Source organism: Salvelinus namaycush, chromosome 39, assembly GCF_016432855.1.
Source record: "Salvelinus namaycush isolate Seneca chromosome 39, SaNama_1.0, whole genome shotgun sequence".
In the NCBI taxonomy this organism is placed as follows: Eukaryota; Metazoa; Chordata; class Actinopteri; order Salmoniformes; family Salmonidae; genus Salvelinus; species Salvelinus namaycush.
The window spans coordinates 20,527,987-20,554,065 of NC_052345.1; the positions used below are offsets into that span (position 1 = coordinate 20,527,987).

The window sequence follows — 26,079 nt, forward strand, 5'->3', positions numbered from 1 at the left end:
GAGGTAATACGTACATGTAGGTAGAGTTATAAATGCCTATAAATGTTAAACTGTCGTACGCCATCAGAACCCAAAATAAAAGCTTTTTTTACTCCGTATAAACACCGAATAAAAGGAGCAAGCAGGTATGACTTTCTCTTTCATTTTGAGCCCACGGGAAGAAGGCACCAGAACCTACCGTGCTAACGCGTTTCTACTAGATAACACAACCACAAAGTGCATGAAAGCATGAGGTGTGGCTAACGTTTGCACGCTTTCGCTAGCTACCAAGCTAGCATAGAAACTCGGTTGCACAGAGTAGATCCTCCATATGATGTTGAGGAATAGTGCATTGTGGGTAGTGTAGAAGACCCCTCTTTTACGCTGCTGCTACTCTCTGTTTATTATCTATGAGTCACTTTAAGTGATTTATTCAAGAAACAACTGCTGATTGCCCCTTTAAGACTACATACTGGGCTAATCTAATAGGAGATATTGAGGACTACAGTATCAGGCATTGTCATTTGGATGCATTTGATCAATTGTTAACGTTTTGTTGATGGTCCACTCTTGATGTTCTACACGTTACAGTGTAGCTTCAGCCATTCCTACAGAACAACATTAAAGTGTAGAACCCCTTTACTGCATATTGGTTCAACGACTGCAGAGACGGTACTTACTGGTGTTAAACAGATCTCCAACCTCCTCTTCTTCCTTCTCCTCTTTCAATGTGACAGTCATCTCCCCCTCCTCCTCTTTCACTCCAAAAACGGCATCCTCCCCTTTCTCTTCCTCTTCTTTTACTGTAACATCTTCCTCCTCTTTCACTCTGAACGAGTCTTCCTCTTCTTTCACTGTAACGTCTTTCTCTTCTTCTTTCACAGTAACAGCCTCACCCTCTACTTGTATTTGTATTGTAACATCCTTCTCTTCCTCCTCCTCTTTGACGAAAGCTTCTTTCTCCGCCCAGCAGACCTCCCCTTCTTTAGCAGGAGGAGAGTAACTTAGTGAACTCATGGTCGGAGATGTTAGCTAGCTAGCATTAGCGACTAGCCTAGTTCTAAGCTAACTTAGCAAACCAGCTAGCTGATAAACAACGTAAATATATAATTAAATGGGCCAACAAGTACATACGACAGAAGTGTGTTTAATACACAGCGACTAATATACACCAAAACATTGTAAAGAGCGTGAATGTTGTAGCTATGTTTGCTAGAAAGCTACCGAGGTGTCTGACTAACTGTTGTTGTTGAAGGAGCGTCCCGTCCACTAGATTATACGTCAGACTGGCAGCATCGCCTGAACCTAAAATACGCACATCGCCATCTGCTGACTGGAGTGGGCAACGCAGTTGAGGAACCAAACGTTTATTTTTCATTTATTTAATAAAAGGTTAATATTATATTAAGTCGTTCAAAGAGAAGCATGTGTTGATTGATTCGTGTTTAATGAATGAGAATTTAAAGCAAACTTTACACCCACTACACATTTGCATTGAACCATACTTCTGACATGGATCATTTTGACCCCAGAGGCATATCTTTTATCATAGCCAAAATGTGGTTTATTCAATCCTTCCAATTTTTCATGACTTTGTCAATCAACTTGTTCTTAATAAATATAAATCATGGTTTTGTGTTTCTGTATCAATATGGACTTTTAACAAATTCAAATCCTTTGGAGTCATGTTGACCCCAACCAAAAGCACATTTGATAAATAGGACGTTTATTTCAAATCAAAATCACATTTTATTGGTCACTTACACGTGTTTAGCAGATGTTATTGCGGGTGTAGTGAAATGCTTGTATTTCTAGCTCCGACAGTGCAGTAATATCTAACAAGTGATATCTAACAATTTCACAACATAACAATACACACAAATCTAAGTATTTGAATCTAAGTTTCTCTGTAGACATGATCCATCCCACCAGAGGGTGGAGGGGCTCCTGTATCAGTGGTTTTGACCAGATAGACATCTGCAGATACACAATATAGTGCCTCCCATGCACTCTCCTAAGATTGGACTTTTCTATACCACGTATCGGGTATACAAAACTGCCAATGGTAGAAAACTCTGCCAGAGGTAGAAAACTCTGCCAGTGGTATACAGTGCATTCGTTAAGTATTCAGACACCTTCCTTTTTTTGCAGCCTTATTCTAAAATTGAAAAATCCCCCCCCACCCCCCCACCAAACCCCCCCCCCCCCCCATCATTCTACACACAATACCCCATAATGACAAACCAAAAACAGTTTTTTTTTACATTCTTGCAAATGTATTTACTTAAGTATTCAGACCCTTTACTATGGAGACTCGAAATTGAGCTCAGATGCATCCTGATTCCATTGATCATCCTTGAAATGTTTCTACAACTTGATTGGAGTCCACTTGTGGTAAATTCAATTGATTAGACATGATTTGGAAAGGCACACACCTGTCTATATAAGGTCCCACATATTACAGTGCATGTCAGAGCAAAAACCAAGCAATGAGGTCGAAGGAATTGTCCGTAGAGCTCTGAGACAGGATTGTGTCGAGGCACAGATCTGGGGAAGGGTACCTAAAAATGTCTTCAGCATTGAAGGTCCCCAAGAACACAGTGGCCTCCATCATCCTTAAATGGCATACTCTTCTTAGAGCTGGTCACCCGGCCAAACTGAGCGATTGGGGAAGAAGGGCCTTGGTCAAGGAGGTGACCAAAAACCTGATGGTCACTCTGACAGAGGTCCAAAGTTCCTCTGTGGAGATGGGAGAACCTTCCAAAAGGACAACCATCTCTGCAGCTCTCCACCAATCAGACCTTTATGGTAGAATGGCCAGATGGAAACCACTCCTGAGTAAAAAGGCACATGTCAAACTCCAAGCAGGTTGTTAAAAGGCAACTAAAGATTCTAAGACCATGAGAAACAAGATTATCTGGCTTGATGAAACCAAGATTGAACTCTTTGGCCTGAATGCCAAGAGTCACGTCTGGAGGAAACCTGGCACCATCCCTACGGTGAAGCATGGTGGTGGCAGCATCATGCTGTGGGGATGTTTTTCAGCAGCAGGGACTGGGAGACTAGTCAGGATCGAGGGAAATATTAACGGAGCAAAGTGCAGAGAGATCCTTGATGAAAGACCTGCTCCAGAGCGCTCAGGACCTCAGACTGGGGCAAAGGTTCACCGTCCAACAGGACAACGACCTTAAGCACACAGCCAAGACAACACAGGAGTGGCTTCGGGACAAGTCTCTGAATGTCCTTGACTGGCACAGCCAGAGCCCGGAAATGAGTCCGATCTAACATCTCTGGAGAGACCTGAAAATAGCTGTGCAGTGATGTTCCCCATCCAACCTGACAGAGCTTGAGAGAATCTGCAGAGAAGCTAAATGAAAGGGGGGAAAAAATAATTTAAATCGATTTTAGAATAAGGCTTTAACGTAACAAAATGTGGAAAAAGTCAAGGGGTCTGAATACTTTCCAAATGCACTGTATACAGCAACAGCTCCTCCATAAGCATTCCTGTCTTCACTGTAGATGTTATATCCCTGTATTGCTACTGCTGGATCAAAGGAATTATCTCAGTGAGTTTCAGAGATGAACAGTACAGTGCATTCCAAATTCAATAGGCAGGCAAGTAAACAAAAAAGTTTTCAAATAAAAACTATTCCAGAAAATGTCAAAGCGTATATAACGCCCGTCCAAGAGACGGTCGACCAATCGCGTTCACATTGTCATGCTGTGACACGCAGTTCCTAAGCTAATTCTCACTAAATCCCTTTTTAAAGTCAGGGTATGAGTCGAGAAACATGCCTATTTCCTTGAAAGTATGTAATGTCACGATTGTAAAGCTATACAATATTACAGAGAACAAGTTCATTATCTCACATCTCTGAAAATATTTGTAATGTTGTGCTTCTTGTTCACGGAGGGTAATTCATGCCAATGTTCTTTTCTTTAACTTCTTATGGCTGAAGCAGCAGTATTGAGTAGCTTGGATGAAAGGTGCACAGAGGTGCCCAGAGTAAACGGCCTGCTCCTATGTCATAGTTGCTAATATATGCATATTATTATTAGTATTGGATAGAAAACACTCTGAAGTTTCTAAAACTGTTTGAATTATGTCTGTGAGTATAACAGAACTCATATGGCAGGCAAAAACCTGAGAAGTTCCACTTCCTGTTTGGATTTTTTCTGGGGGTGGCAGATTTTCAACCAAGCTCTCATTGAAATTACAGCGAGATATGGATGAGTTTTCACTTCCTACTGATGACTCTAATGTGAAGGGGGGCCGAAGGAGACAGGAATGAGTAATCACTGCCATGAGGTGACCACGCATTGAACTGGCGCGTTCACTTGAGAGGGAGCTCCGTTCCATCGGTCAACTGAAGTCAATGTAATTCTCCGGTTGGAACGTTATTCAAGATGTATGTTAACAACATTCTAAAGATTGATTCAGTACATCGTTTGACATGTTTCTACTGACTGTTACAGAACTTTTGGACATTTCGTCACGTTATAGTGGATGCGCTTTGTGACTTTGTTTAGCGCGTTTGGTAAACAATTCCAAAGTAGCTAATTGGACATAAATAATGGACATTATCGAACAAATCAAGCATTTATTGTGGACCTGGGATTCCTAGGACTGCATTCTGATGAAGTTCATCAAAGGTAAGGAAACATTTATCATGTATTTTCTGGTTTCTGTTGAGTCCAACATGGCGGCTAATTTGGCTATTGTTCTGAGCTCCGTCTCAGATTATTGCATGGTTTATTTTTCCGTAAAGTTTTTTTTTTTTAAATCTGACACAGCGGTTGCATTAAGGAGAGGTATATCTATAATTCCATGTGTATAACTTGTATTATCATCTACATTTATGATGAGTATTTCTGTTGAAACGATGTGGCTATGCAAAATCACTTGATGTTTTTGGAACTAGTGAATGTAACGCGCCAATGTAAACTTTATCAAACAAAACATGCATGTATTATGTAACATGAAGTCCTATGAGTGTCATATGATGAAGATAATCAAAGGTTAGTGATTCATTTTATCTCTATTTCTGCTTTTTGTGAAAGCTATCTCGCTGGAAAAATGGCTGTGCTTATTGTGGTTTTGTGGTGACCTAACATAATCGTTTGTAGTGCTTTCGCTGAAAAGCATATTTGAAATCGGACACTTTGTTGGGATTAACAACAAGATTACCTTTAAAATGATATAAGACACATGAATGTCTGAGGAATTTTAATTATGAGATTTCTGTTGTTTGAATTTGGCGCCCTGCACTTTCACTGGCTGTTGTCATATCGATCCCGGTAGCGGGATGCAGCCGTAAGAAGTTAAGCTATTAATACGAATCGAAAGGAGTTTCCAATATCCTAATTTCTTAAAGTATTTCTGGTGATAGCAGGTGATAGTGATACACAAGCTAGGTCTATTTGAAACATTGCCATCCCATGGCAGCATTTACCAGCCACCAGGTTCAGAAGCTTTAAAACCACAAAAATATTTAAAACCCAATTCTATTTTTGCCCAAAGTCAAGATATAAATTATTCAAACTGAACCTAATATTATTATTTAATATAATATTATTTTAGGCTATTTTAGTTTGAGTCAAAGATAGTTTTGGAATAGTTAAAATTTTTCAAACAGGTTTGTTATTTTATTTCAGTTTACTAAATACTTTTCCCCTAAATACTTTTTCTATAATAAGCATGGAGGTTTCCCCTATCAACCAGTCATAGGTACTGGTGACAAAGCGCCTCGAAACCTAGCTGGGAATGGGACAAACGGAACCCTTCTGTGGTAACAGACAGGGGCGATTTGTAATCAAATCTAATTCCCAGGAATGGGGTTCATATGAACCACAGAGACTGTGTGTGGGATAATAACATGGCCGTGTCCAACCCTGCTTGCTCCCTCGACTCCGCTACCAACCACCAATATCCAACAGGGCCCTTAACCTGTATCACTAGACACCTCATAGTGAGCTACAGGTAAGAATCAGCAATGAATCCCAATAATGAGACACCTCTGGGGAGGGGTGTCAGCAAAATTTAAAAAAAAATATATATATAGTGTTTTATGACAAACCATTTTTTACAAATTCGTCAAGACACCAACTTAGACTTTACCGTGAAATGCTTTACTTACAAGCCCTTAACCAACAGTGCAGTTCAAGAAGAAGAAAACGTTTACCAAGTAGACTAAAATAAAAAGTAATAATAAAAAGTAACACAATGAGAATAACAATAACGAGGCTATATACAGGGGGCACCGGTACTGAGTCAGTGTGGAGGCTATATACAGGGGGCACCGGTACTGAGTCAGTGTGGAGGCTATATACAGGGGGCACCGGTACCGAGTCAGTGCGCGGGGTTACAGGCTAGGTGAGGTAATCTGTACATGTAGGCAGGGGAGTGTAGTGACTATGCATAGGTAACAAACAACCAGTGAGTAGCAGCAGTGCACAAAAGGGAGGGGGGTGGGGGGGACAATGTAAATTGTCCGGTGGTGATTTTACGAATTGTTCAGCAGTCTTATGGCTTGGGGGTAGAAGCTGTTGAGGAGGCTTTTGGTTCTAGACTTGGCGTTGCGGTACCACTTGCCGTGTGGTAGCAGAGAAAACAGTCTATAAGTTGGGTGACTGGAGTCTCTGACAATTTTGTGGGCTTTCCTCTGACACCGCCTATTATATAGGTCCTGGATGGCAGGAAGCTTGGCCACAGTGATGTACTGGGCCGTTCGCACTACCCTCTGTAGCGCCTCAGGGTCAGGTGGCGAGCAGTTGCCATACCAGGTGGTGATGCAACCGGTCAGGATGCTCTCGATGGTGCAGCTGTATTACCTTTTGAGGATCTGAGGACCCATGCCAAATCTTTTCAGTCTCCTGAGGGGGAAAAGGTTTTGTTGTGCCCTCTTCATGACTGTCTTGGTATATACCAATGTGGGTGATTGAAAGGTGAACTGAGGTCCACACTCCAGTCCAGTTGATGGTGGTAATGCACCATAAAGTTGGTTTCCAACCGCCATATAAAGTCCAAAGGAGAAAAAGAAGCCTAAAGGAAGGTGAAATTACGAGAAACTAATTTGGTTTACCGTTTGGGGTATTGCGACTGGTTACTTATTTTGATGTGATATGAAAGTATTGTGTGAAATTATTCTGAATTGTGTTGATAATGGGATATGGAGAAGGGCGAGCCGGTCAAGGATCGATTCAGACAAGGTGGTAAATTGTATGACAAGCGACAGTTTAATTTAAGAGTAAAGATATCTGGTACAAGCGTATACGGACTCGTTCATTCAGCTCATAAGGAACCAGCAGAAAGAGCCCAGATAACAGAGTGCATAGACATTTTATACAGCACAGAAAGTAGGTTGAGTCTGGAAGTTCTGGTCCTCTGGTTGGTTCTGGACAGGTTGTTGTCTTCTCAGATTGGTCCTGATGAGCTGGGCGTCATCCTTCTGAGTCTTGCAGCAAAAGTTCTTTGTTACCAAATGTTCAGCTAAGCAGGAGATTTTGTGTGTGCGTAGATATTCCTGTTTTAATCAGTGTTTATGAAAGGTTTACGTCAGCCCTCTGTCCTTGGGTATGTGTGTGTCTCAGTATCTCGTGAAATGCAGACCCAAGCACCCTTTTCTTATCAGTGTTTATGAAAGGTCTGTGCCAGCCATCTGTCTCTGGGTGTGTGTGGGTCTCAGTATCTGCTTATGAGTTTGTGAGAAACCCTGTTTTGAAAGAAGTTAGTTATAACAACGTAATAGCAATATGCTTGTGTTATTTTAAATGGTATTTATTACAAATCCCCCTCTTCACGTCTCATAAGAGACGTGACAAAAGCTAGGACAAAAGCTATAAATGGCAAAATTAGAGTAAACTTTATCAGAAGATAAAGTTTTGATTCCCCCTCTTCACGTCTCACAAGAGACGTGACATAAACTTTAAGCGAATCCAGGCACAAGAAGGGAAACTTTTTCCAGAAGAAAAAGTTTCATATTCCCTCTCTTCACGTCTCCTAAGAGACGTGACATAAACTAGAAAAAGGTAAAAGCAGCAGGCATGTTGTTGTCCTCAAAAGATGGAGGGCCTTCATCCCCTAAAAGAGGAAACATCTGGGAAGGGCTTGTTGGGTCAATGGCTTTAGATATGACCCTAGTGGTGAGTGAACGAATGCATGGTATGCAACAGCAACCACACAAAACCAAAATGGCTGCAAACACTGAGATAGAAACCAAAATTGAGGACACCAGGGTTTTATATTTCCCAAAAGCATCCATCCAGGAATCCCACATGGAGGTGTCTACACCAGAATGGGATTTCATCTTACCATTAAGAGTCCTCAAGCCTTCCAAGGCAATGGTCAGGCTACCATCAGTGGCGGTGTTGTTAGGTATAAAGGTGCAACACTGTTCACCAAACATAGAGCATACACCTCCCTTCTCAGAGAGTAGCATGTCTACTGCAATGCGGTTTTGGAAGGCCATCAAGCTGGTAGCCGCCAATTGGCCATGTACCCGCCTCAAAGCCTTGCTGGGTCCAATTGCCTAGTTTTTGGACATTAAAATGGATGTAGTTGATCCTGTCAACATTTTTATTAATGGTGCACCACCAGCACACTGATGATTCAAAACCGGCTGCAACCTGGTCTACGAGTTTATACTTATCTGGCACCCCCCTAGGGACTCCTATGGCGTCAATATAGGTGGGGTCTCCAGGATCCACTCCTGTTGATCTTTTGGACTGGGATAAATCCCTGTCCCTCTCTACACGGGCCATCAGGTCCTTTACTTCCATAGGATACACTGAAACAGGAAGAAGCAGAGAGACAAGAGCACAAAGACCAGTGGCATTCCCTGGCAGGCGGTCATATAGATGATTTCCTCCACACCACCACCAGACATCAGCTCTAGACACAGGTTGGAAAGGGGCATTAGGATTATGGGTGTTATTGCACCATTCATAAGGTAGTGCTCCCAGTATTGGAGGGCCAAGGGACATATTTATACAAGTAAAATTAGCCCTGGCAACCCGAGAAGAAAACATGGGGGCCCGTCTGGTACTTTTAACAATAGGATAAACCTTGTCCCACATAGAGCAGTTGGCAGTTGGGTTGTCATGCTTCATAACAGGAAGCAGACATACATCAGGTAGGGTAGCCGGTACAATGCGTAGGAGTGGACGGGCTCCCATACATACCACACAGCTCTGGTGGGTGGCCTTGCCCGCCTCCTCAGCCAATAATAGCCAATTATTCGTAAGTCCCGAGACCCCTGTAGCTGTAAGGATAGCACCGTCGAGAGTGGGCGGGGCTGCAAGTAAAATAATAGAATTATTTTTATTATTATTTTCAGTAATAGCCTGTGCTTTTGTGTTATTAATATGGCAAATTCGAACATCCCAATGGACTGGTGCAGTGGTACTGCTTACATAAGGAGCAAGTGTAAAGTCCTGGCAGCCTAATGCAATACCAGGATGGATAGTAATTTTAAGTCCTTCAGAGTTTTTTTGTCAAAGTCAAGAGTTTCCTCCATTGTTTTCCTAATGTAGTAGAGGTGTAACTGGACCAGTCATAATTAGTCTCACATACCAAGTTTGCCCACGATAAGGATGAGCAAGGACCAAAAGGAGACCACTCCAAGAACTACCCCTGGACACATTAGTAACCAAAAAACGAGAATATGTTAAACCCTCAGGTCCATCCCTCTATACAACCTGTATCAGGTGGGCTCGTCGCCACCCGGGAACTTCAAACCTTCATAACAGGGAGGACAAACATCACTTTTTATTCATTCGACAACATCAACTACAGCGAACCAAGGGTCCTCCTCTGTCAGGCCCACTCTCCTGCGAAAGCTTGATTTCGTATCAGCCTCTCCAACTGGAGCATCAAGCAGCGGCATCATACCATAGGCCCTTTCCACATCTGTAACAGACTTCTTCAAACAAGGTATGATACAGGCATTACGGAACATGAGCATACGAAAAACAACAACTTAGGGTCAGAAATCCAGTAATCATCATTGCAGTGTACTTACCAAACCAACCACCCAGCCAGGGGAACAGTCCACTCTCCTCCACACCTGCAAGACCCCCCACCTCCACCGATAACCTTGCCAACCCACTCAGAGCTTTTGAAATGCTCCCATCCGGACTAGTATTGTTACATACACCTCCCTGGTCGGCCAGAATCATGTCCAGTGCTAGTCTATTTTGTCTACTGGTTTGAAAGGTAGCATCCAATTATTCAGCCATCCCCGTAAGTGCTGTGTGGGTGTATTTAACAAATCATCATTAATTATAGTAGATATAATTGACCCAGGCATTATGCTTAGCATCAACAATAGCTGGGCCAATGATGGGCATCAGATGCCACAGGCCATCATTCCTGTTTAATGTCTGGAATTCGTGGGGGACCCCTATTGGGACCCCCAACAGGTTGGTGTGGATGTTATCTGTACTCTTGGACCAAGGAGCGTCACGTTTCTGCCGTCTCCTGGGTTGGTCCCAAGCCTCTGTCATGTGCAGCTCCCAAAAGTTGGTTAGCTGTAACCTCAATAATAGGCAATGGTGTTTATCAGACTGGCCAAAACACATGTTCCCTGATAATCTCCTTTCAAAATGGGGTCAACCGCCTGGCAGGTCCACACATCCACCATACATCAGCAACACCTCTAGTTAATAGTGACATTAGTGATGCAGGCAGTAGTAGGGAACCTCCCATAGTCTATACCTCTACCTATACCAGTGTTACAGCTGTAATATCCCCCATATGCCTTAACCCCCCATGGTGTCTTCTGGGGACGGACTTCTGGGAACACAAGACTCAGAGTTTTACACAGGGTTGAATTTGGCTTAAACTTTCCAATATGCACATCCAACCTTCCCCCTTACTTAGGGCAAATGGGTGAGCAGCCAGAATAGGTCTGGCATGTCCACATACGACACAGTCCTTTCTATTAAGTGTTTTGTAGGCCAACCACATATTCTCCCTTCCCTCATAACCAGTTTCAGTCCCCAATTGGTCACTATCTGAGATGTCTTTTACATTTATTACCTATACCAGATTGTAGAGTTTAGGTGATGGCGTGGGACTTGGTCTTGAAGTGGTGGAGGAGGCCGGCTGAACCTGGTCTGTTGGAATTGGTGGTGGTTCTGGCAGCACTGCGATGGTAACATCCCCATCGTATCCTAAACAGACAGCTCAGGACCACAAGCAGTCCTGCAAAGCCCCACCCTCTCCCAGAGAACACATCATCAGCCAGAGACCAAGCAACACTTTCACTTCTATGAACGTACACAGTGAGGAAAGGTCGGGGGCAGGGAATTCTTCATTAAGGAGTTGATCCCCGAACTCTATTAGTAACGGTTCTTCTCCCTAACTCTGTGAACATTCGGCAGTGTCAGTGTGTCTCACCCTCCAAGTGCGATATGCCCCCAGGTCGAGTGAATCACCTTCTCCTTTAATTCACCTGCAACGCATAAAATCTTGGACATACAGGTTTGGTTAACAAACAGTTTCTCATTTGTTCTATCTGATTATATATTTAAATTCTATGCCTATTTTTTTAGCTAGAATTTTTTAATTTTAAATTAGTTTATTATCCAATAGGCCCCATCCTATCCTAGACCACAATGTACCCCTCCCCCGTTTGATACCTGGCTCTGGCCAGGTATCAACCTTACCTACTCTAAATAATGACTTAGTACATTATAATATAGAAACGTCCCTTTCATTCGCCGCATATCCAATTCTCCCTTGGGCGTACATTCATATCTATTCTTTTCCAATTCTCTGTCAAGTGACTTATCTACTTTAAAATGTATCTGTGCTGCTTATATGTGTTAACCCCCTTCTGTCCTATCTTATTTCACAGCCTACCTTGCTCATTTCCTGGTCCACCCTCCCCACTCTACTCTCAAACCTTCAAGGTCTCAACAGTGCGGGGTAGACCCATCTGTCTGCCTTTTTCTAATAATAGTCAATAACAACTATGTGTTCTTTTGCAATATTAACTAAGTGTCTCACTGTTTTGACTTTATCTATCCCAAATGGATTTAAAAATAACAACATGTCTTATAGTGTCAATCTCTAAAGTCCTTACATAACCTTAATAAACCTATCTCTATCTTCTAATGGCCAAAACAAATGCTAACCTTATGGTCAAGAGTTATAAACTAGTATCCCAAATGACACAAATTCATTATTCTCACTACATTCCCCCGTGAGTGATCAAGTCACCGGAAAATGCAACGAAAATAGGTCAAAAAGGTTACACCTACATTCGTGTTCCATACCATATCTAGACATACCAAAAGAACCCTTTATCTTCTCAAAGTCCCTTGCCTAAATAAAACTCAGAAAGTAAAACTCCTATTCCAATATGAGTGTATTCTTTTAAGATATCTTGTCTCTGGGAACACGGAAAACCCCTTAACCCAAACGTTTACCACAAAAACAAAACCTAATAATTATGATAATACCCTTAAATCATTCGTTTTAAATTTCCCCGATGTTTCATGTAACACAACTGTGATAAACGTGTACTGTCCCTTTAAAAACTCCCTGCCAGCCATACCAGGTTGCGAGTCGTTCATTGTTCCCCATAATGAAAACAGATCACGTTTAGAACATGTTTACTTATTGTTCGAATTCTCTGGTGTTACCTAAACAAAAACCAATAACTTTCAGCAACTTTTGAAAAGTATCTCAAAGCTATAATGTACACATTTTCCCTCTAAATGACACAACCAATTTTCTCTAGCATAATTTAATACGGCCACACCCGGTGGGGAAAGTACAAATTTTATCCCGTTCCTCCTATAATACTCAATGCTAAATTCAAAGTTGTGGTTAAATATATGGATTTGCCAATCATTATCAAATGTTAAATATACAGGTTTAGTACTTTTATCAAATAGATTAGTATAGTTCAAATAAAGATATGCGTTTACTAGCGCTCAACCTGTGTTCAGAACGCAGCAACTAGCCAATATAATACCAAAAATGACTGTCTTATTCATGCCTCTAGGCAAAACATCTAGTTACTCCAACTAAGTTTGGCAGCAAAACTATCGTATAAGTAAAATCAACTTCTCAACTTTCTCCATTCCAAAGTGTAAACTTACCATATACTTCGCTAAATTTATATCGCATGTCAGCCAATCCATAACAATAATATCATTAGTCTGTAAATTTAACCTAAATAAGTTATTAAATGTATTCTCTCTACTCCGAATTGGTTTTAAGTTTTTCTCTGTCACCAGCATTCAAACAGGCTCCCCGTTTGCTGGGAGACCGTTGAGTGCTGCAATACTGCCATCTTCTGTCCATTCTCTGTACAGCTCTCCACCCCCAGACTATTCTAAGAGTTATGAGTGTGTGGAGGAATATCACAAATAAGGGGCCAGATATCCCTAGTCTTGCCCAGGGAGGGAGAAATGTCCCTCTAACTGGGTGAGGTTCCTTTTTCAGGGGAGGCGGAGTTTGATGCCGCATCACCTGAGTCAGGAGTGTCTTCATTTGGAATCGAATTTAGGCCGCTCAAATCAGCTCTGACTTCTGTCAGTGTTCTGGAAGGAATTGGAGCTGGAGTGCAATGTGTGAGGTGGTGCCAAGGTGCGCCTGATTTACCTTTGACCTGAACTGAGTGTGAAGTAACCTCCTTCACTTCGTACAGTTCAGTCCACCTGGGTTCCAGCCACTTTCTCTTGTGGACTTTAACCCCCACCCAGTCACCATTTTACATTCAGTGGTGGCGTGCCTCCTGGCAGCTCCCCCTCTCGGACCTTGTGAATCTGTTTGGAGAGAGCTGCAGAAAGTTCCGTCAGTTTTTTCACATATTTACATCAAGAGCGGGCATATGACCTCCCTCTCTTGGTGGACCAGGTATGACTCTTCCAGTCATTATCTCATGAGGAGAGAGATGGGTGCCTGCCCCTGGAGAGGCTCTCATGGCCATCAACGCCAGAGGCAGGGCTTCAACCCATGTCAACTTCGAACCTGCACATGCCTTGGCTATCTTAGCCTTCAAAATTTGATTGGCGCGTTCCACGAGGCCTTGAGATCGGATTTGTCGTGGGATACCATACCTAGGTATGAGTTCTGTTTGCAGCCACTTAATGACCGACCTAGCATCCTCCCCCGCCCATGTTCCTATTTTTAGTTCTGCTTCTGCTCTCTCTCGTTGTTTAGTCCCTTCCTTTTTAAACAAGTGCCTTCTGTTCTGTTCTACCTCCCTGTCCCTAGCTTCCTGCACTCCCTCTCTCAGTCCACCTTCCATCGTACTCAGTTGGGCCCTGCTTGGCGGCCCCCCTCCTAGATAACCTGCCTGTGTCCATTTCAACTTCAACCCTTCCCAAACCTTCTTTATAGACTTCCACTGTTCTTTTCCCCCTGACCTGTCTTGTATCTTCTGATCTAGAAAATCGTTAAATTTTAGCTTTGGAGTATTTGGGGTCGTCATATTGTCATGTATTTTATATTTTAACTTTTATCTCTATATTTTAAATCATCTGATTAAATTTCATCACTATATTTAGACTATCTGAATATACTTAGCCCGTCACTGGTAAATACCCGTGATGAATTCTTGGAGACACGTACTCTGTCTTATCTCAGAGCTCCTCCCTCGTACACTCAGAATTTTATATGTATTATTTAATTTATACGGCGTTGTGGAATGCGCAACCAACAGATTATATCAGCACATTTAAACACATCATTTAAACATTCATTCAATATAGTCAATATTTATCACTTAAAATACTTCACATTAATCAGTATACATTCAACACTTACACATTACATTAGAGATCTCTCGAACACTCTGAACCTATTCCTTACCGATCTCTGTCGGACCGGTCTCAGCCGGACTTATTGAATAGGTCAGTTACCACAACACAAATTAAGTCTATCCCTTACCGACCTCAGTCGGACCGGTCTCAGCCGGACTTATTGAATAACTATCACTTTTCACATTAAGAACACCCTTCACCGGACATGTAGTCGGACTATTGGATGAGTCTATTACAAATTAAATCTATTCCTTACCGGTCTCTGCCGGACCGGTCTCAGCCGGACTTATTGAATAGATTTATCAAAACACAATTCTATTCCTTACCGGTCTCTGCCGGACCGGTCTCAGCCGGACTTATTGAATAGAATTATGGCCACATATATTTACTTCACTGTCATTCACATGTCATCTATGCACATAAATTTAAACAAGAATTCTTACCCACACTCGGTAATACTGATCGAAATTTGGATAGACTATACGACAATATGCAAAGTTTGATTTAACAGGTCTTGCTTACCTTGTTTATGGTCGACCTTGAGATCAGTTTCCCGAGCTGAGCAGAATTGTTGTCCTCCCCCCCAAAGGATTTCACCTGTCCTCCGTGAACCGTCCTTCCACCAACTCGCCCCCTCACATCCACATCAACCACTCTGGACCGGGTATCTAGACAACCATCCTCTGTTTACCAAGTTTCTGTTGATAATGGGATATGGAGAAGGGCGAGGTCAAGGATCGATTCAGACAAGGTGGTAAATTGTATGACAAGCGACAGTTTAATTTAAGAGTAAAGATATCTGGTACAAGCGTATACGGACTCGTTCATTCAGCTCATAAGGAACCAGCAGAAAGAGCCCAGATAACAGAGTGCATAGACATTTTATACAGCACAGAAAGTAGGTTGAGTCTGGAAGTTCTGGTCCTCTGGTTGGTTCTGGACAGGTTGTTGTCTTCTCAGATTGGTCCTGATGCGTCATCCTTCTGAGTCTTGCAGCAAAAGTTCTTTGTTACCAAATGTTCAGCTAAGCAGGAGATTTTGTGTGTGCGTAGATATTCCTGTTTTAATCAGTGTTTATGAAAGGTTTACGTCAGCCCTCTGTCCTTGGGTATGTGTGTGTCTCAGTATCTCGTGAAATGCAGACCCAAGCACCCTTTTCTTATCAGTGTTTATGAAAGGTCTGTGCCAGCCATCTGTCTCTGGGTGTGTGTGGGTCTCAGTATCTGCTTATGAGTTTGTGAGAAACCCTGTTTTGAAAGAAGTTAGTTATAACAACGTAATAGCAATATGCTTGTGTTATTTTAAATGGTATTTATTACAATTGATATGAAAGTACAGCGATTTATGTTTCTAGAAATGTATCGCAATTGAGAACGGACTCACATTTAGATGGAATATTTTACTATTTTAGCTGCCAGAGCCAGTCTACCTCTGAAAATAACATACAGTCCTTGGACCTTGAGGAGTAACGGGGGCAGCAATCAGCAGTAGAAACAATAACAAAGCGTACTCCCTGCCTGTTTCGGTAAAAAGCTGAGGGATGGTGCTGGAGAAATCCAACGATCCATGATATCAACATTCTAGTTTTAACCATGTTTTGAGGATATACAGTGATTGTTTATATTTACTGACAAACATTGGAGTAAAAAAAAGCTTATATTCTGGGTTCTGATGGGGTATAACAGTTGAACTAAGCTCATGAGGCATTTATAAGTGAATTCTTCAAGAAACAGATGGGTACATATCATTAATGTATAAGTCCCAAAATGGATGTAACAACTGCTGATTGCCCCTTTAAGACTACGTATTGGGCTAATCTAATAGGAGATATTGTAGACTACAGTATTTCAGGCATTGTCATTGGATGCATTTGATTATTGTTAACGTTTTGGTGATGGTCCACTCTTGATGTTCTACACGTTACAGTGTAGCTTCAGCCATTTCTACAGAACAACATTAAAGTGTGGAACCCCTTTACTGCATATTGGTTCAACGACTGCAGAGACGGTACTTACTGGTGTTAACTTCTAGTTCCTCCCAAACCCGGATCCGGGAGCACCCCCACCAGTAAAAAAGCTGACTAGCATAGCCTAGCATAGCGTCACAAGTAAATACTAGCATCTTAAAATGTTTTACAGGGAAGACACAATATGTAAATCTATTAGCTAACCACGTTAGCAAAAGACACCACTTTTCTTACTCCACCATTTTTTTACTGCATCAGTAGCTATCACAAATTCGACCAAATAAAGATATAAATAGCCACTAACCAAGAAACAACTTTATCAGATGACAGTCTGATAACATATTTATTGTATAGCATATGTTTTGTTAGAAAAATGTGCATATTTCAGGTATAAATCATAGTTTATCATTGCAGCCACCATCACAACTCTCCCCAAAGCGACTAGAATAACTACAGAGAGCAACGTGTATTACCTAATTACTCATCATAAAATATTTCTTAAAAATACACAGCGTACAGCAATTGAAAGACACAGATCTTGTGAATCCAGACAATATTTCAGATTTTCTAAGTGTTTTACAGCGAAAACACAATATAGCGTTATATTAGCTTAGCACAATAGCAAACCACACAACAGCATTGATTCCAGCCAAACATAGCGATAACGTATTCACCACCAAAATATTTTAATTTTTTCACTAACCTTCTCAGAATTCTTCAGATGACAGTCCTGTAACATCATATTACACAATGCATATAGAGTTTGTTCGAAAATGTGCATATTTAGCGGCACAAATCGTGGTTATACAATGAGAAAAGTTGCCAAGCTGCCCAGAAAATGTCGGGCGCCATCTTGGAGAGGCACCTATTCTAATCAATAAATAATCAGAAACTTGACTAAAAAATACAGGGTGGACAGCAAATGAAAGACAAATTAGTTCTTAATGCAATCGCTTTGTTACATTTTTAAAATTAACGTTATTGCGCAATACAGCGTGCGCTAAAGCAAGGCTACACTGAAATTAATGGCGGCTTATGCATTTAACATTTTTCAACAGAACAACGATTTATCAGCATAAATAGTTCTTACTTTTTGATGACCTCCCATCAGAATGTTGGGAAAGGTGTCCTTTGTCCAGAACAATCGTCTTTTGGTTGAAAGCTGTCCTCTTGTCCTGTCGAAATAGCCGCTAACGTTCGGCATGTGCCGGAAAGGTGTCCAACTCTTGAAAGCGCGTCACAAAGAAATGCCAGAAAATCGCAATAAACTGATATAAATTGCTATAAGTCGGTTTAAATTAACTACCTTATGATGTCTTTAACAACTATAACGAATAAAAACATGACCGGAGATATAGAACTGGCAAAACGAAAGCTTGGCAGGAGCCCACTCTGATGTCCCTACTGCGCCAGGCGCACCGTTGAAAAGGACGGTACTTCCGCTCCAGGGTCTTATATAAGGTCCCAGATTGCGCAATCCACTCCATTCAAATTCTCCCCGCTTACTGACATCTAGAGGAAGACGTATGCAGTGCATGTAGCCCGATGGCTTACATGGGGACTTATAAACTGACCTCAGAACAGGGACCTCGATTTCTGAAATCTCACTCCCTGACAGGAAAAGTGCTGCAGAATGAGTTCTGTTTCACTCAGAGAAATAATTCAAACGGTTTTAGAAACTAGAGAGTGTTTTCTATCCAATAGTAATAATAATACGCATATTGTACGAGCAAGAATTGAGTACGAGGCAGTTTAATTTGGGAACACATTTTTCCAAAGTCGAAATAGCACCCCCCATAGGCTCAAGAGGTAAACAGATCTCCAACCTCCTCTTCTTTCACACCAAAAACTGCATCCTCCTCTTTCTCATCCTCCTCTTCTTTTACTGTAACATCCTCCTCCTCTTTCTCATCTTCCTCTTCTTTCACTGAAACGTCTTTCTCTTCTTCTTTCAGGGTAACAGCCTCAGCCTCACCCTCTACTTCTTGTTTTACTGTGACATCCTCCTCCTCTTTCTTCTCCTCTTTCACAAGAACTTCTTTCTCCGTCCAGCAGACCGCCTCTTCTTTAACAGGAGGGGGGGTAGTTTAGGGAGCTCATGTTCGGGGATAATAGCTAGCTAGCTATCATTAGCGACTAGGCTAGTGCTAATTTAACCAGCCAGCTACTATAGCTGACTAATACAAAATAATGTAATATTAAATACGTTAACAAGTAGATACAACCTAAGTGTGTCGAAAACACAGTAGCTAATATACACCGAAAGCGTATAAATAGCTTGAATCTTTCGGCTATGTTGGCTAGCAAGCTACCGAGGTGGTTGACGAGCTGTTTCTGAAGAACCGTCCATTAGATTATACGTCACCGCAGCAGCATCGCCTGAAAGACGCACATCGCCGTCTGCTGACTGGAGTGGAAAACGCAGTTGAGGATCATATTTTATTTTCAGACAAAGATTATTTTAAATGGATTTAATTAAATAATACTATTATATTGAGACATACAAAGACAGGAATGTGTTGATCGATTAGTGCAAAAAAAATGTTTTTACTACAGCACATTTAAGGCAGTTTCATTAAGTCAAACTAAATCTAAATAAGTAGCTAGCTACTGTAGGTCTATACTGCTCCTACATGGTGTAACAATACATAATGTAGATGTATATAATGAACAGATTAGGTCTATACTGCTCCTACATGGTGTAACAATAAATCGTCTAGATGTATATAATGAACAGACTAGGTCTATACTGCTCCTACATGGTGTAACAGTACACTACCGTTCAAAAGTTTGGGGTCACCTAGAAATGTCCTTGTTTTTTAAAGAAAATCACATTTTCTCATTTATCATTTATAAAAACCTGTTTTTGCTTTGTCATTATGGGGTATTGTGATGTCATTATGGGGTATTGTCATGTCATTATTGGATATTGTCATGTCATTATTGGATATTGTGTGTAGATTGATGAGGGGGGAAAAATTATTTAATCCGTTTTAGAATAAGGCTGTAACGTAACAAAATGTAGAAAAAGTGAAGGGGTCTGAAAACCTCCGAATGCACTGTGTATAAAGGGGCAGTACTTGTGACATCACTTCATGAAACAGGAGGTACAAATATATAACATATAACACAATATCAACATTCAATGTATCAAAATATATGACCACGGTGGAAGTGTAAACGCCAGCCCAGCAACAATCCTAGAGGTTCACTGATGATCAACCACCTCCTTCACATCTGACTCCTGATGATCAACCTCCTCCTTCACATCTGAATCCTGATGATCAACCTCCTCCTTCACATCTGACTCCTGATGATCAACCTCCTCCTTCACATCTGACTCCTGATGATCAACCTCCTCCTTCACATCTGACTCTTGATGATCAACCTCCTCCTTCACATCGGACTCCTGATGATCAACCTCCTCCTTCACATCTGACTCCTGATGATCAACCTCCTCCTTCACATCTGACTCCTGATGATCAACCTCCTCCTTCACATCTGACTCCTGATGATCAACCTCCTCCTTCACATCTGACTCCTGATGATCAACCTCCTCCTTCACATCTCACTCCTGATGATCAACAACCTCCTTCACACCTGACTCCTGATGATCAACCTCCTCCTTCACATCTGACTCCAGAGTGTCTTCTTTTTTGGGGAATCCTGATGGACGACGTCATCCAATAGGCCGTCATCACCACCACCGCCCACAAGTGAATTGTCTTTCAGGTTGTCAATGGGAAGAACATTAGCAATATGTCCTGTCTTGTAACTTGTCTCGTTCAATGGATTAACATTGGCAGGTGCACAGGGAGAAACCCCATTAATTAAAACTCAGTTGATCTTAACCCTTTCACACGTACCATCACACGGGTGTGATCGTTCTACAGTGGTCCCTGAAGCGTACGATCACACCCGTGTGATTAGAACACTCATTTAGAACGCTCGTTTAGAACGGCCAGTTTCGAATGACGCAACAATCAGCGTTTGAGCTGGCCACACTTTTTTCAGAAACTATTTACACAAACACAGTCCTTACAAAGTTATGTCCAGAATGTGAGCAGTTTATTTTTTGGATTCAATGTTCAGATATTCACAGAAGTATATATAGCATAACACAATCATCCTAACCGGGAAAATGTAGGCTACAATAGTCCTAGCGCTAACTGAGGAAAGATTGACCCAACACAAGCAGTCATATTTTCTAACTCTAGGCTGACATAAACTACAATATGAATTAGCTAATAGCAATTACTATGTATAATTAATGACATCACGAGTGAGCTCACCATTGATCGAAATAATTAGGTAAAACACTTTATAGAAATCGAAAGTAATCCGATGATTAGTTTCAGCGCGCAGCCATGCATTTTTCCTCACAGAAACCGAAGATAATAAGAGAAGACGAGATGAGTTTGGTCTGTTTATAGTATGCATGTTGAAGGGGTGTGTCATCTACCGTCGTTCACATCCCACCATTCATTTCCGGAAGTCCTCAAAGAATTTGTGAACTCTTACTCACCTCATTTTGTTATAACATCTTTGGTCAAACAGACGATTACGTGAAACCCAGAATGCATTGTATGTCAACAAACATGGCTACACAGCTGGAATTAGCTTAGCTCATCATAATCAGTACAACCTTCAAAAAAATTATTTTACACACATAATATGTGCCCATTACAATCTGTGCAAGAATCGGAATGCATGATTTGTCACCTAGAATTGAAAACATGTGAATAAAACCGTAAATACACAAATAATTGCCACACGAAACATTTTCTGATAGTGATTTATTGATACAAGTGGCGCGTGCCAGTAGTCAAACACGTACCCTCTCACTCTGAGCCATTCCTCTGAGCCATTCAGTGTTGTTGTTTATGTATGTAGCTAGTGAGCTAAGCTGTAGCATTAGCAATGTCTTTCAAAAGGAGACAACTCACAAATGTGGAAATTCTGGAGATTTTTTTAAATTCTGACAATGAGTCTGAGTATGAAAGTCAGGAATCAGATTCTGACAGTGACAGTGAGGAGCTGCCCTCCAACCTTGTAGCCATTGAGAACCCTGAATCTGAATTTCCCTTGTCCACTGACGAAGTACCAGTTCCCTTTGAAGATGCTGGTGGTGATGGAGGCAGACCGACAGTGGATGAAGTACAGGAGTTCTGTGGTAGCTGGAAGGCCACCAGTAATTTCACCCCTCCTGGCCCTGCTGTTTGCTTTGACGAGTCCCAGTCTGGAGTGCAACGCCCCTTGCCATTTCCAACTGAGGCAGAGTGCTTCAAGTTGTTTCTGACAGAGGAGCTGGTGGGAGACATAGTAGAGGAGACCAATCGCTATGCCTTGGAGCTACAGGAGAAGAGAGAGCCAGGAGTGAGGGGGAAACTCGCTAAATGGGTGACAACCACAATTAGTGAAATGTATACCTTCCTGGTGACAGTCCTCCTCATGGGGATAGTAAAGAAGAACTCCCTAAGAGAATACTGGAGCACAGATCCTATGTTTGCAACTCCCTTCTTTGCCACCCTCTTTTCCCAAGACCGCTTCCTAGTTCTGCTGCGATGCCTGCATTTCGTCAACAATGCTACTGCCATCTTAAGTGACCCGTTATACAAAATAAGAAATGTTCTAACCAGCCTGACATCAGCATTTGGTCGGGTCTTTGTGCCATACAAGGACCTATGCATTGATGAGTCCCTGATGTTATGGAAAGGTAGGCTGGCGTTCCGTCAATATATTCCCTCCAAAAGGCACAGGTTTGGAGTCAAGTTCTTTGTCATGTGCGACGTGAAGACAGGATTTGTCCAGGATATTATAGTTTACACAGGGTCCACCACTGACATCAAACATTATGAGGGGCTTGGGGTGTCCGGGTCCGTAGTGATGACCATGCTGGCTCCTCATCTCGGCAAGGGACACACTTTGTACGTGGACAATTGGTACAGCAGTCCCACACTCTTCCAGCATCTGCTCTCCAACAGCACAGGGGCCTGTGGCACAGTCAGGTCGAACAGGAAGGGGATGCCAGTATTCGGATGCAGGAAGATGCAGAGAGGGGAGGTGGAGTTCCAGGAGAATGGTCAACAGCTGGCAGTAAAGTGGCATGACAAAAGAGATGTCCATGTCCTCTCCACTGTCCATACAGCAACCATGTCGGCCACAGGGAAGGTGGATCACCTGACTGGAGAGAGAAAGATCAAACCAGATTGTGTGCTCGACTATAACCTCAAAATGGGGGCAGTGGATAAGGCAGACATGATAAACAGCTTTGTGGAATGCACTCGGAAAACAACCAAGTGGTACAAGAAGATATTTTTCCATCTGATCGACACTGCTGCCCTCAATGGCAGCATAGTTCACCGCCAACTAACAGGTGAGTTGATTACTGAACAAGCTATTTTTGTAATTGGATGTACAGTTCACATACAAATCCATTATGCAATTATAGTGACAATATCTCACCCACCTACCCACTGCCTCATCATCCTCTAACTTTCTTCATCCTCCCCACTCCCTCTTAGGTAAAGTAATTACCTACCAAAAATACAGAGAGAACCTAATGAGAGAGCTGCTGGAGGAGCACCACACCCCTCGGCGCCCATCCACTGGGGGTCGTCCTGCTGTAAACAATCCCCTACGCCTTACTGCACGGCATTTCCCTGCAAAGTCCCTCAAACTGCTGCTCAAGGTAGTCGCACAAGGAGGCACTGCAAAGTCTGCCTGTCTGGCACCAGGAGAAGTAAGCAGAGGAAGATGACAAAATACATGTGTTTAGCTTGTGATACACCTCTATGTATTTCACCATGCTTTGAGGAGTATCACATGCTCAAGCATTATTGAGCACATCTGCAGCAATAAGTGACTGACTGCCATGATACTATGCCTTCAGAGGTGGGGGGGGGGGGGGGGGGGGGGTGGAAATGCAGTTGTTGTTCAGTCACTGCATGAATATTAAATATGGGTTATGCATTTTCAGTTTTTTGTCCTCTAGTATGTTGTTGAACCAACTACCAATACTGCAATAAAATAGACGACTATTACATATTGGCATATGTGTTTTCTTGCTGTCTTTTCATCCAGTAAGACTGTTAAGGAGTGTACGTTAGCATACAAAAGCTGTCCTCATTCTTCTGCTCCAAAGATGTCCAGCTCCAGTTATGATATTGGCAAATAATGTTTGTGGTTTCTGAAAGTACAGAAGAAAGAGGAATTATTAATTAGAATACAATATAAGGATATAGCAATAAAACAATACTACAAAGAAGTAACATAATAAACACTGCTATAAAAAATAGTTTATTGCATTAAGAAACTAACTTTTGAGCTCAACAGGGGGGCAAGGCAGGGCAGAACAGAGCTATGCTGAATAGACCAAATAAACAAACCATGGTCATATTTTTTATTTTATTTAACTAGGCAAGTAATTTAAAAACAAATTATTATTTACAATGATGGCCTACACCGGCCAAACTCGGACAACGCTGGGCCAATCGTGCGCTGTCCTATGGGACTCCCAATCACAGCCAGTTGTGATACAGCCTGGATTTGAACCAGGGTGTCTGTAATGACGCCTCTAGCACTGAGATGCAGTGCCATAGACCGCTGCGCCACTCGGGAGTCATAAAGTCAGGGTAGCTTCAAAATACAACACAAGCTAATAGTTCTCTGACGCAACTAGCACTGTTTTACAGAGCTAATAGAATAATGTAGCTACATAAGCACGATTGACTATAACACCATAAAGGTTATAAAATGTGTAACGTTACCTCACGTGTCCGCGGTTATAAGGAATATATTATGATCCATACATACAGTGAGCTACAGCAGAAACTATTATAACGTAATAAGGCACTTACTTTGATAGAAACGCAGCCTGGATTTGAACCAGGGAGTCTGTAGTGACGCCTGTAGCACTGATGTGCTGTGCCTTTGACCGCTGCGTCACTTGGGAGTCATAAGGCCATGTAGCTTCAAAATACAACACAAGATAGTACTTCTCTGACGCAATTAGCATTGTTTTACAGAGCTAATAGAATAATGTAGCTACATAAGCACGATTGACTATAACACCATAAAGGTTATAAAATGAGTAACGTTACCTCACGTGTCCGCGGTTATAAAGAATATACACAAATATATTACGCTCCATACATACAGTACGCTACAATAGAAACGACATACAGAAACTATTACAACGTAATAATGCACTTACTTTGATAGAAACGCACACATTTCCAAAGTTATTATTATTAACGAAAACAATGACTGCAATGAGGGCAACAGATAGAAAATGTGAACACGTGTGCAGATCATGTTCTGACGGGAGATGAGCAAATGTCTGCAGACGTGAACTGCACAAACAATTGGGAAGTGCTTGGGGGAATTTTGTCCGTGTCAGAAATGTCCCAAAAATGTAATTGTCCGCAAAAGTAAAAATTACTATTTTTATGTGAATGAATGAGGAGGCGGAACACACCTAAATTCAAACTGTTTTTAGAAAATAAAAACTTGTTAGAAAATAATTTGAAATTGAAGTTGAAACAGCCTATAAATATAAACAGACTGCGTGCTTTGGTTTGAGGGCAGCGCGGATAAAATGTACTGTTACGTATCAATCACATTCTGGAATGGAGAGAACATTCTAACATCACGTGCATAAAAAAACTCACGCTGGGGCGACCGTTAGAGATATTTGGAACTCACGCATGAAAGGGTTAAACTGCAGAAAAACTTTTGGAAGTTAACTGCATCAAAGTCTGAGGCCTGTGATGTTGGGACAAATGATAGTCCCTTATTATACAAGAGACAAAATTCACAAATTCTACAGCACAACGGCAGAGTCATGTCTTAAGTGTAAAACTAACAATGACTCAATAATCCGTCTGGGAATGTTATGACGTCATAAAGTTATGGGAGGAGTTAGAAAGTTGGCTGTCAGAAGTACAGTTATACAATGTAAAATTACTTTTAATCTGTCTGTCTGTATATTTCAAGACATGGCATTTAAGGTTGCAGTGAGATACCCGATGTGTCACGTTCCTGACCTGTTTTCTGTTGTTTTGTATGTGTTTAGTTGGTCAGGACGTGAGCTGGGTGGGAATTCTATGTTGTGTGTCTAGTTTGTCTGTTTCTATGTCAGCCTAGTGTGGGTTCTCAATCAGAGACAGATGGTAGTCGTTGTCTCTGATTGAGACTCATATATAGGAGGCTTGTTTTGTGTTGGGATTTTGTGGGTGTTTGTTTCCTGTCTCTGTGTTTGTGTTCTGCACCAGATAGGACTGTCTCGACTTTCACATTTGTTGTTTTTGTATTGTTGTAAGTGTTCACCATTTATGTTCAAATTAAACATGTTG

The 26,079-nt window shown here is 41.7% G+C and overlaps 1 protein-coding gene and 1 long non-coding RNA gene across 3 annotated transcripts; one reads left to right on the forward strand and one right to left on the reverse strand.

Annotated features, from left to right (window-relative positions):
- Positions 1-22,647: 22,647 nt before the first annotated feature.
- Positions 22,648-24,632, reverse strand: LOC120032558. Of its 2 annotated transcripts, XR_005473836.1 has the most exons (4): positions 24,583-24,632; positions 23,768-23,912; positions 23,265-23,446; positions 22,648-22,907 (listed from the first exon to the last, which is right to left on the reverse strand). It is a non-coding gene; the product is annotated as an uncharacterized LOC120032558 (long non-coding RNA). The 2 variants fall into 2 exon arrangements; XR_005473835.1 differs by having other exon boundaries at positions 23,265-23,912.
- On the forward strand, positions 22,908-23,624 carry LOC120032554 (piggyBac transposable element-derived protein 4-like). Its single transcript, XM_038978696.1, has 2 exons — positions 22,908-23,099; positions 23,248-23,624. Exons 1-2 carry the CDS (start codon positions 22,958-22,960, stop codon positions 23,481-23,483), a joined length of 378 nt encoding a protein of 125 aa, XP_038834624.1. The 5' UTR covers positions 22,908-22,957; the 3' UTR covers positions 23,484-23,624.
- Positions 24,633-26,079: the final 1,447 nt, after the last annotated feature.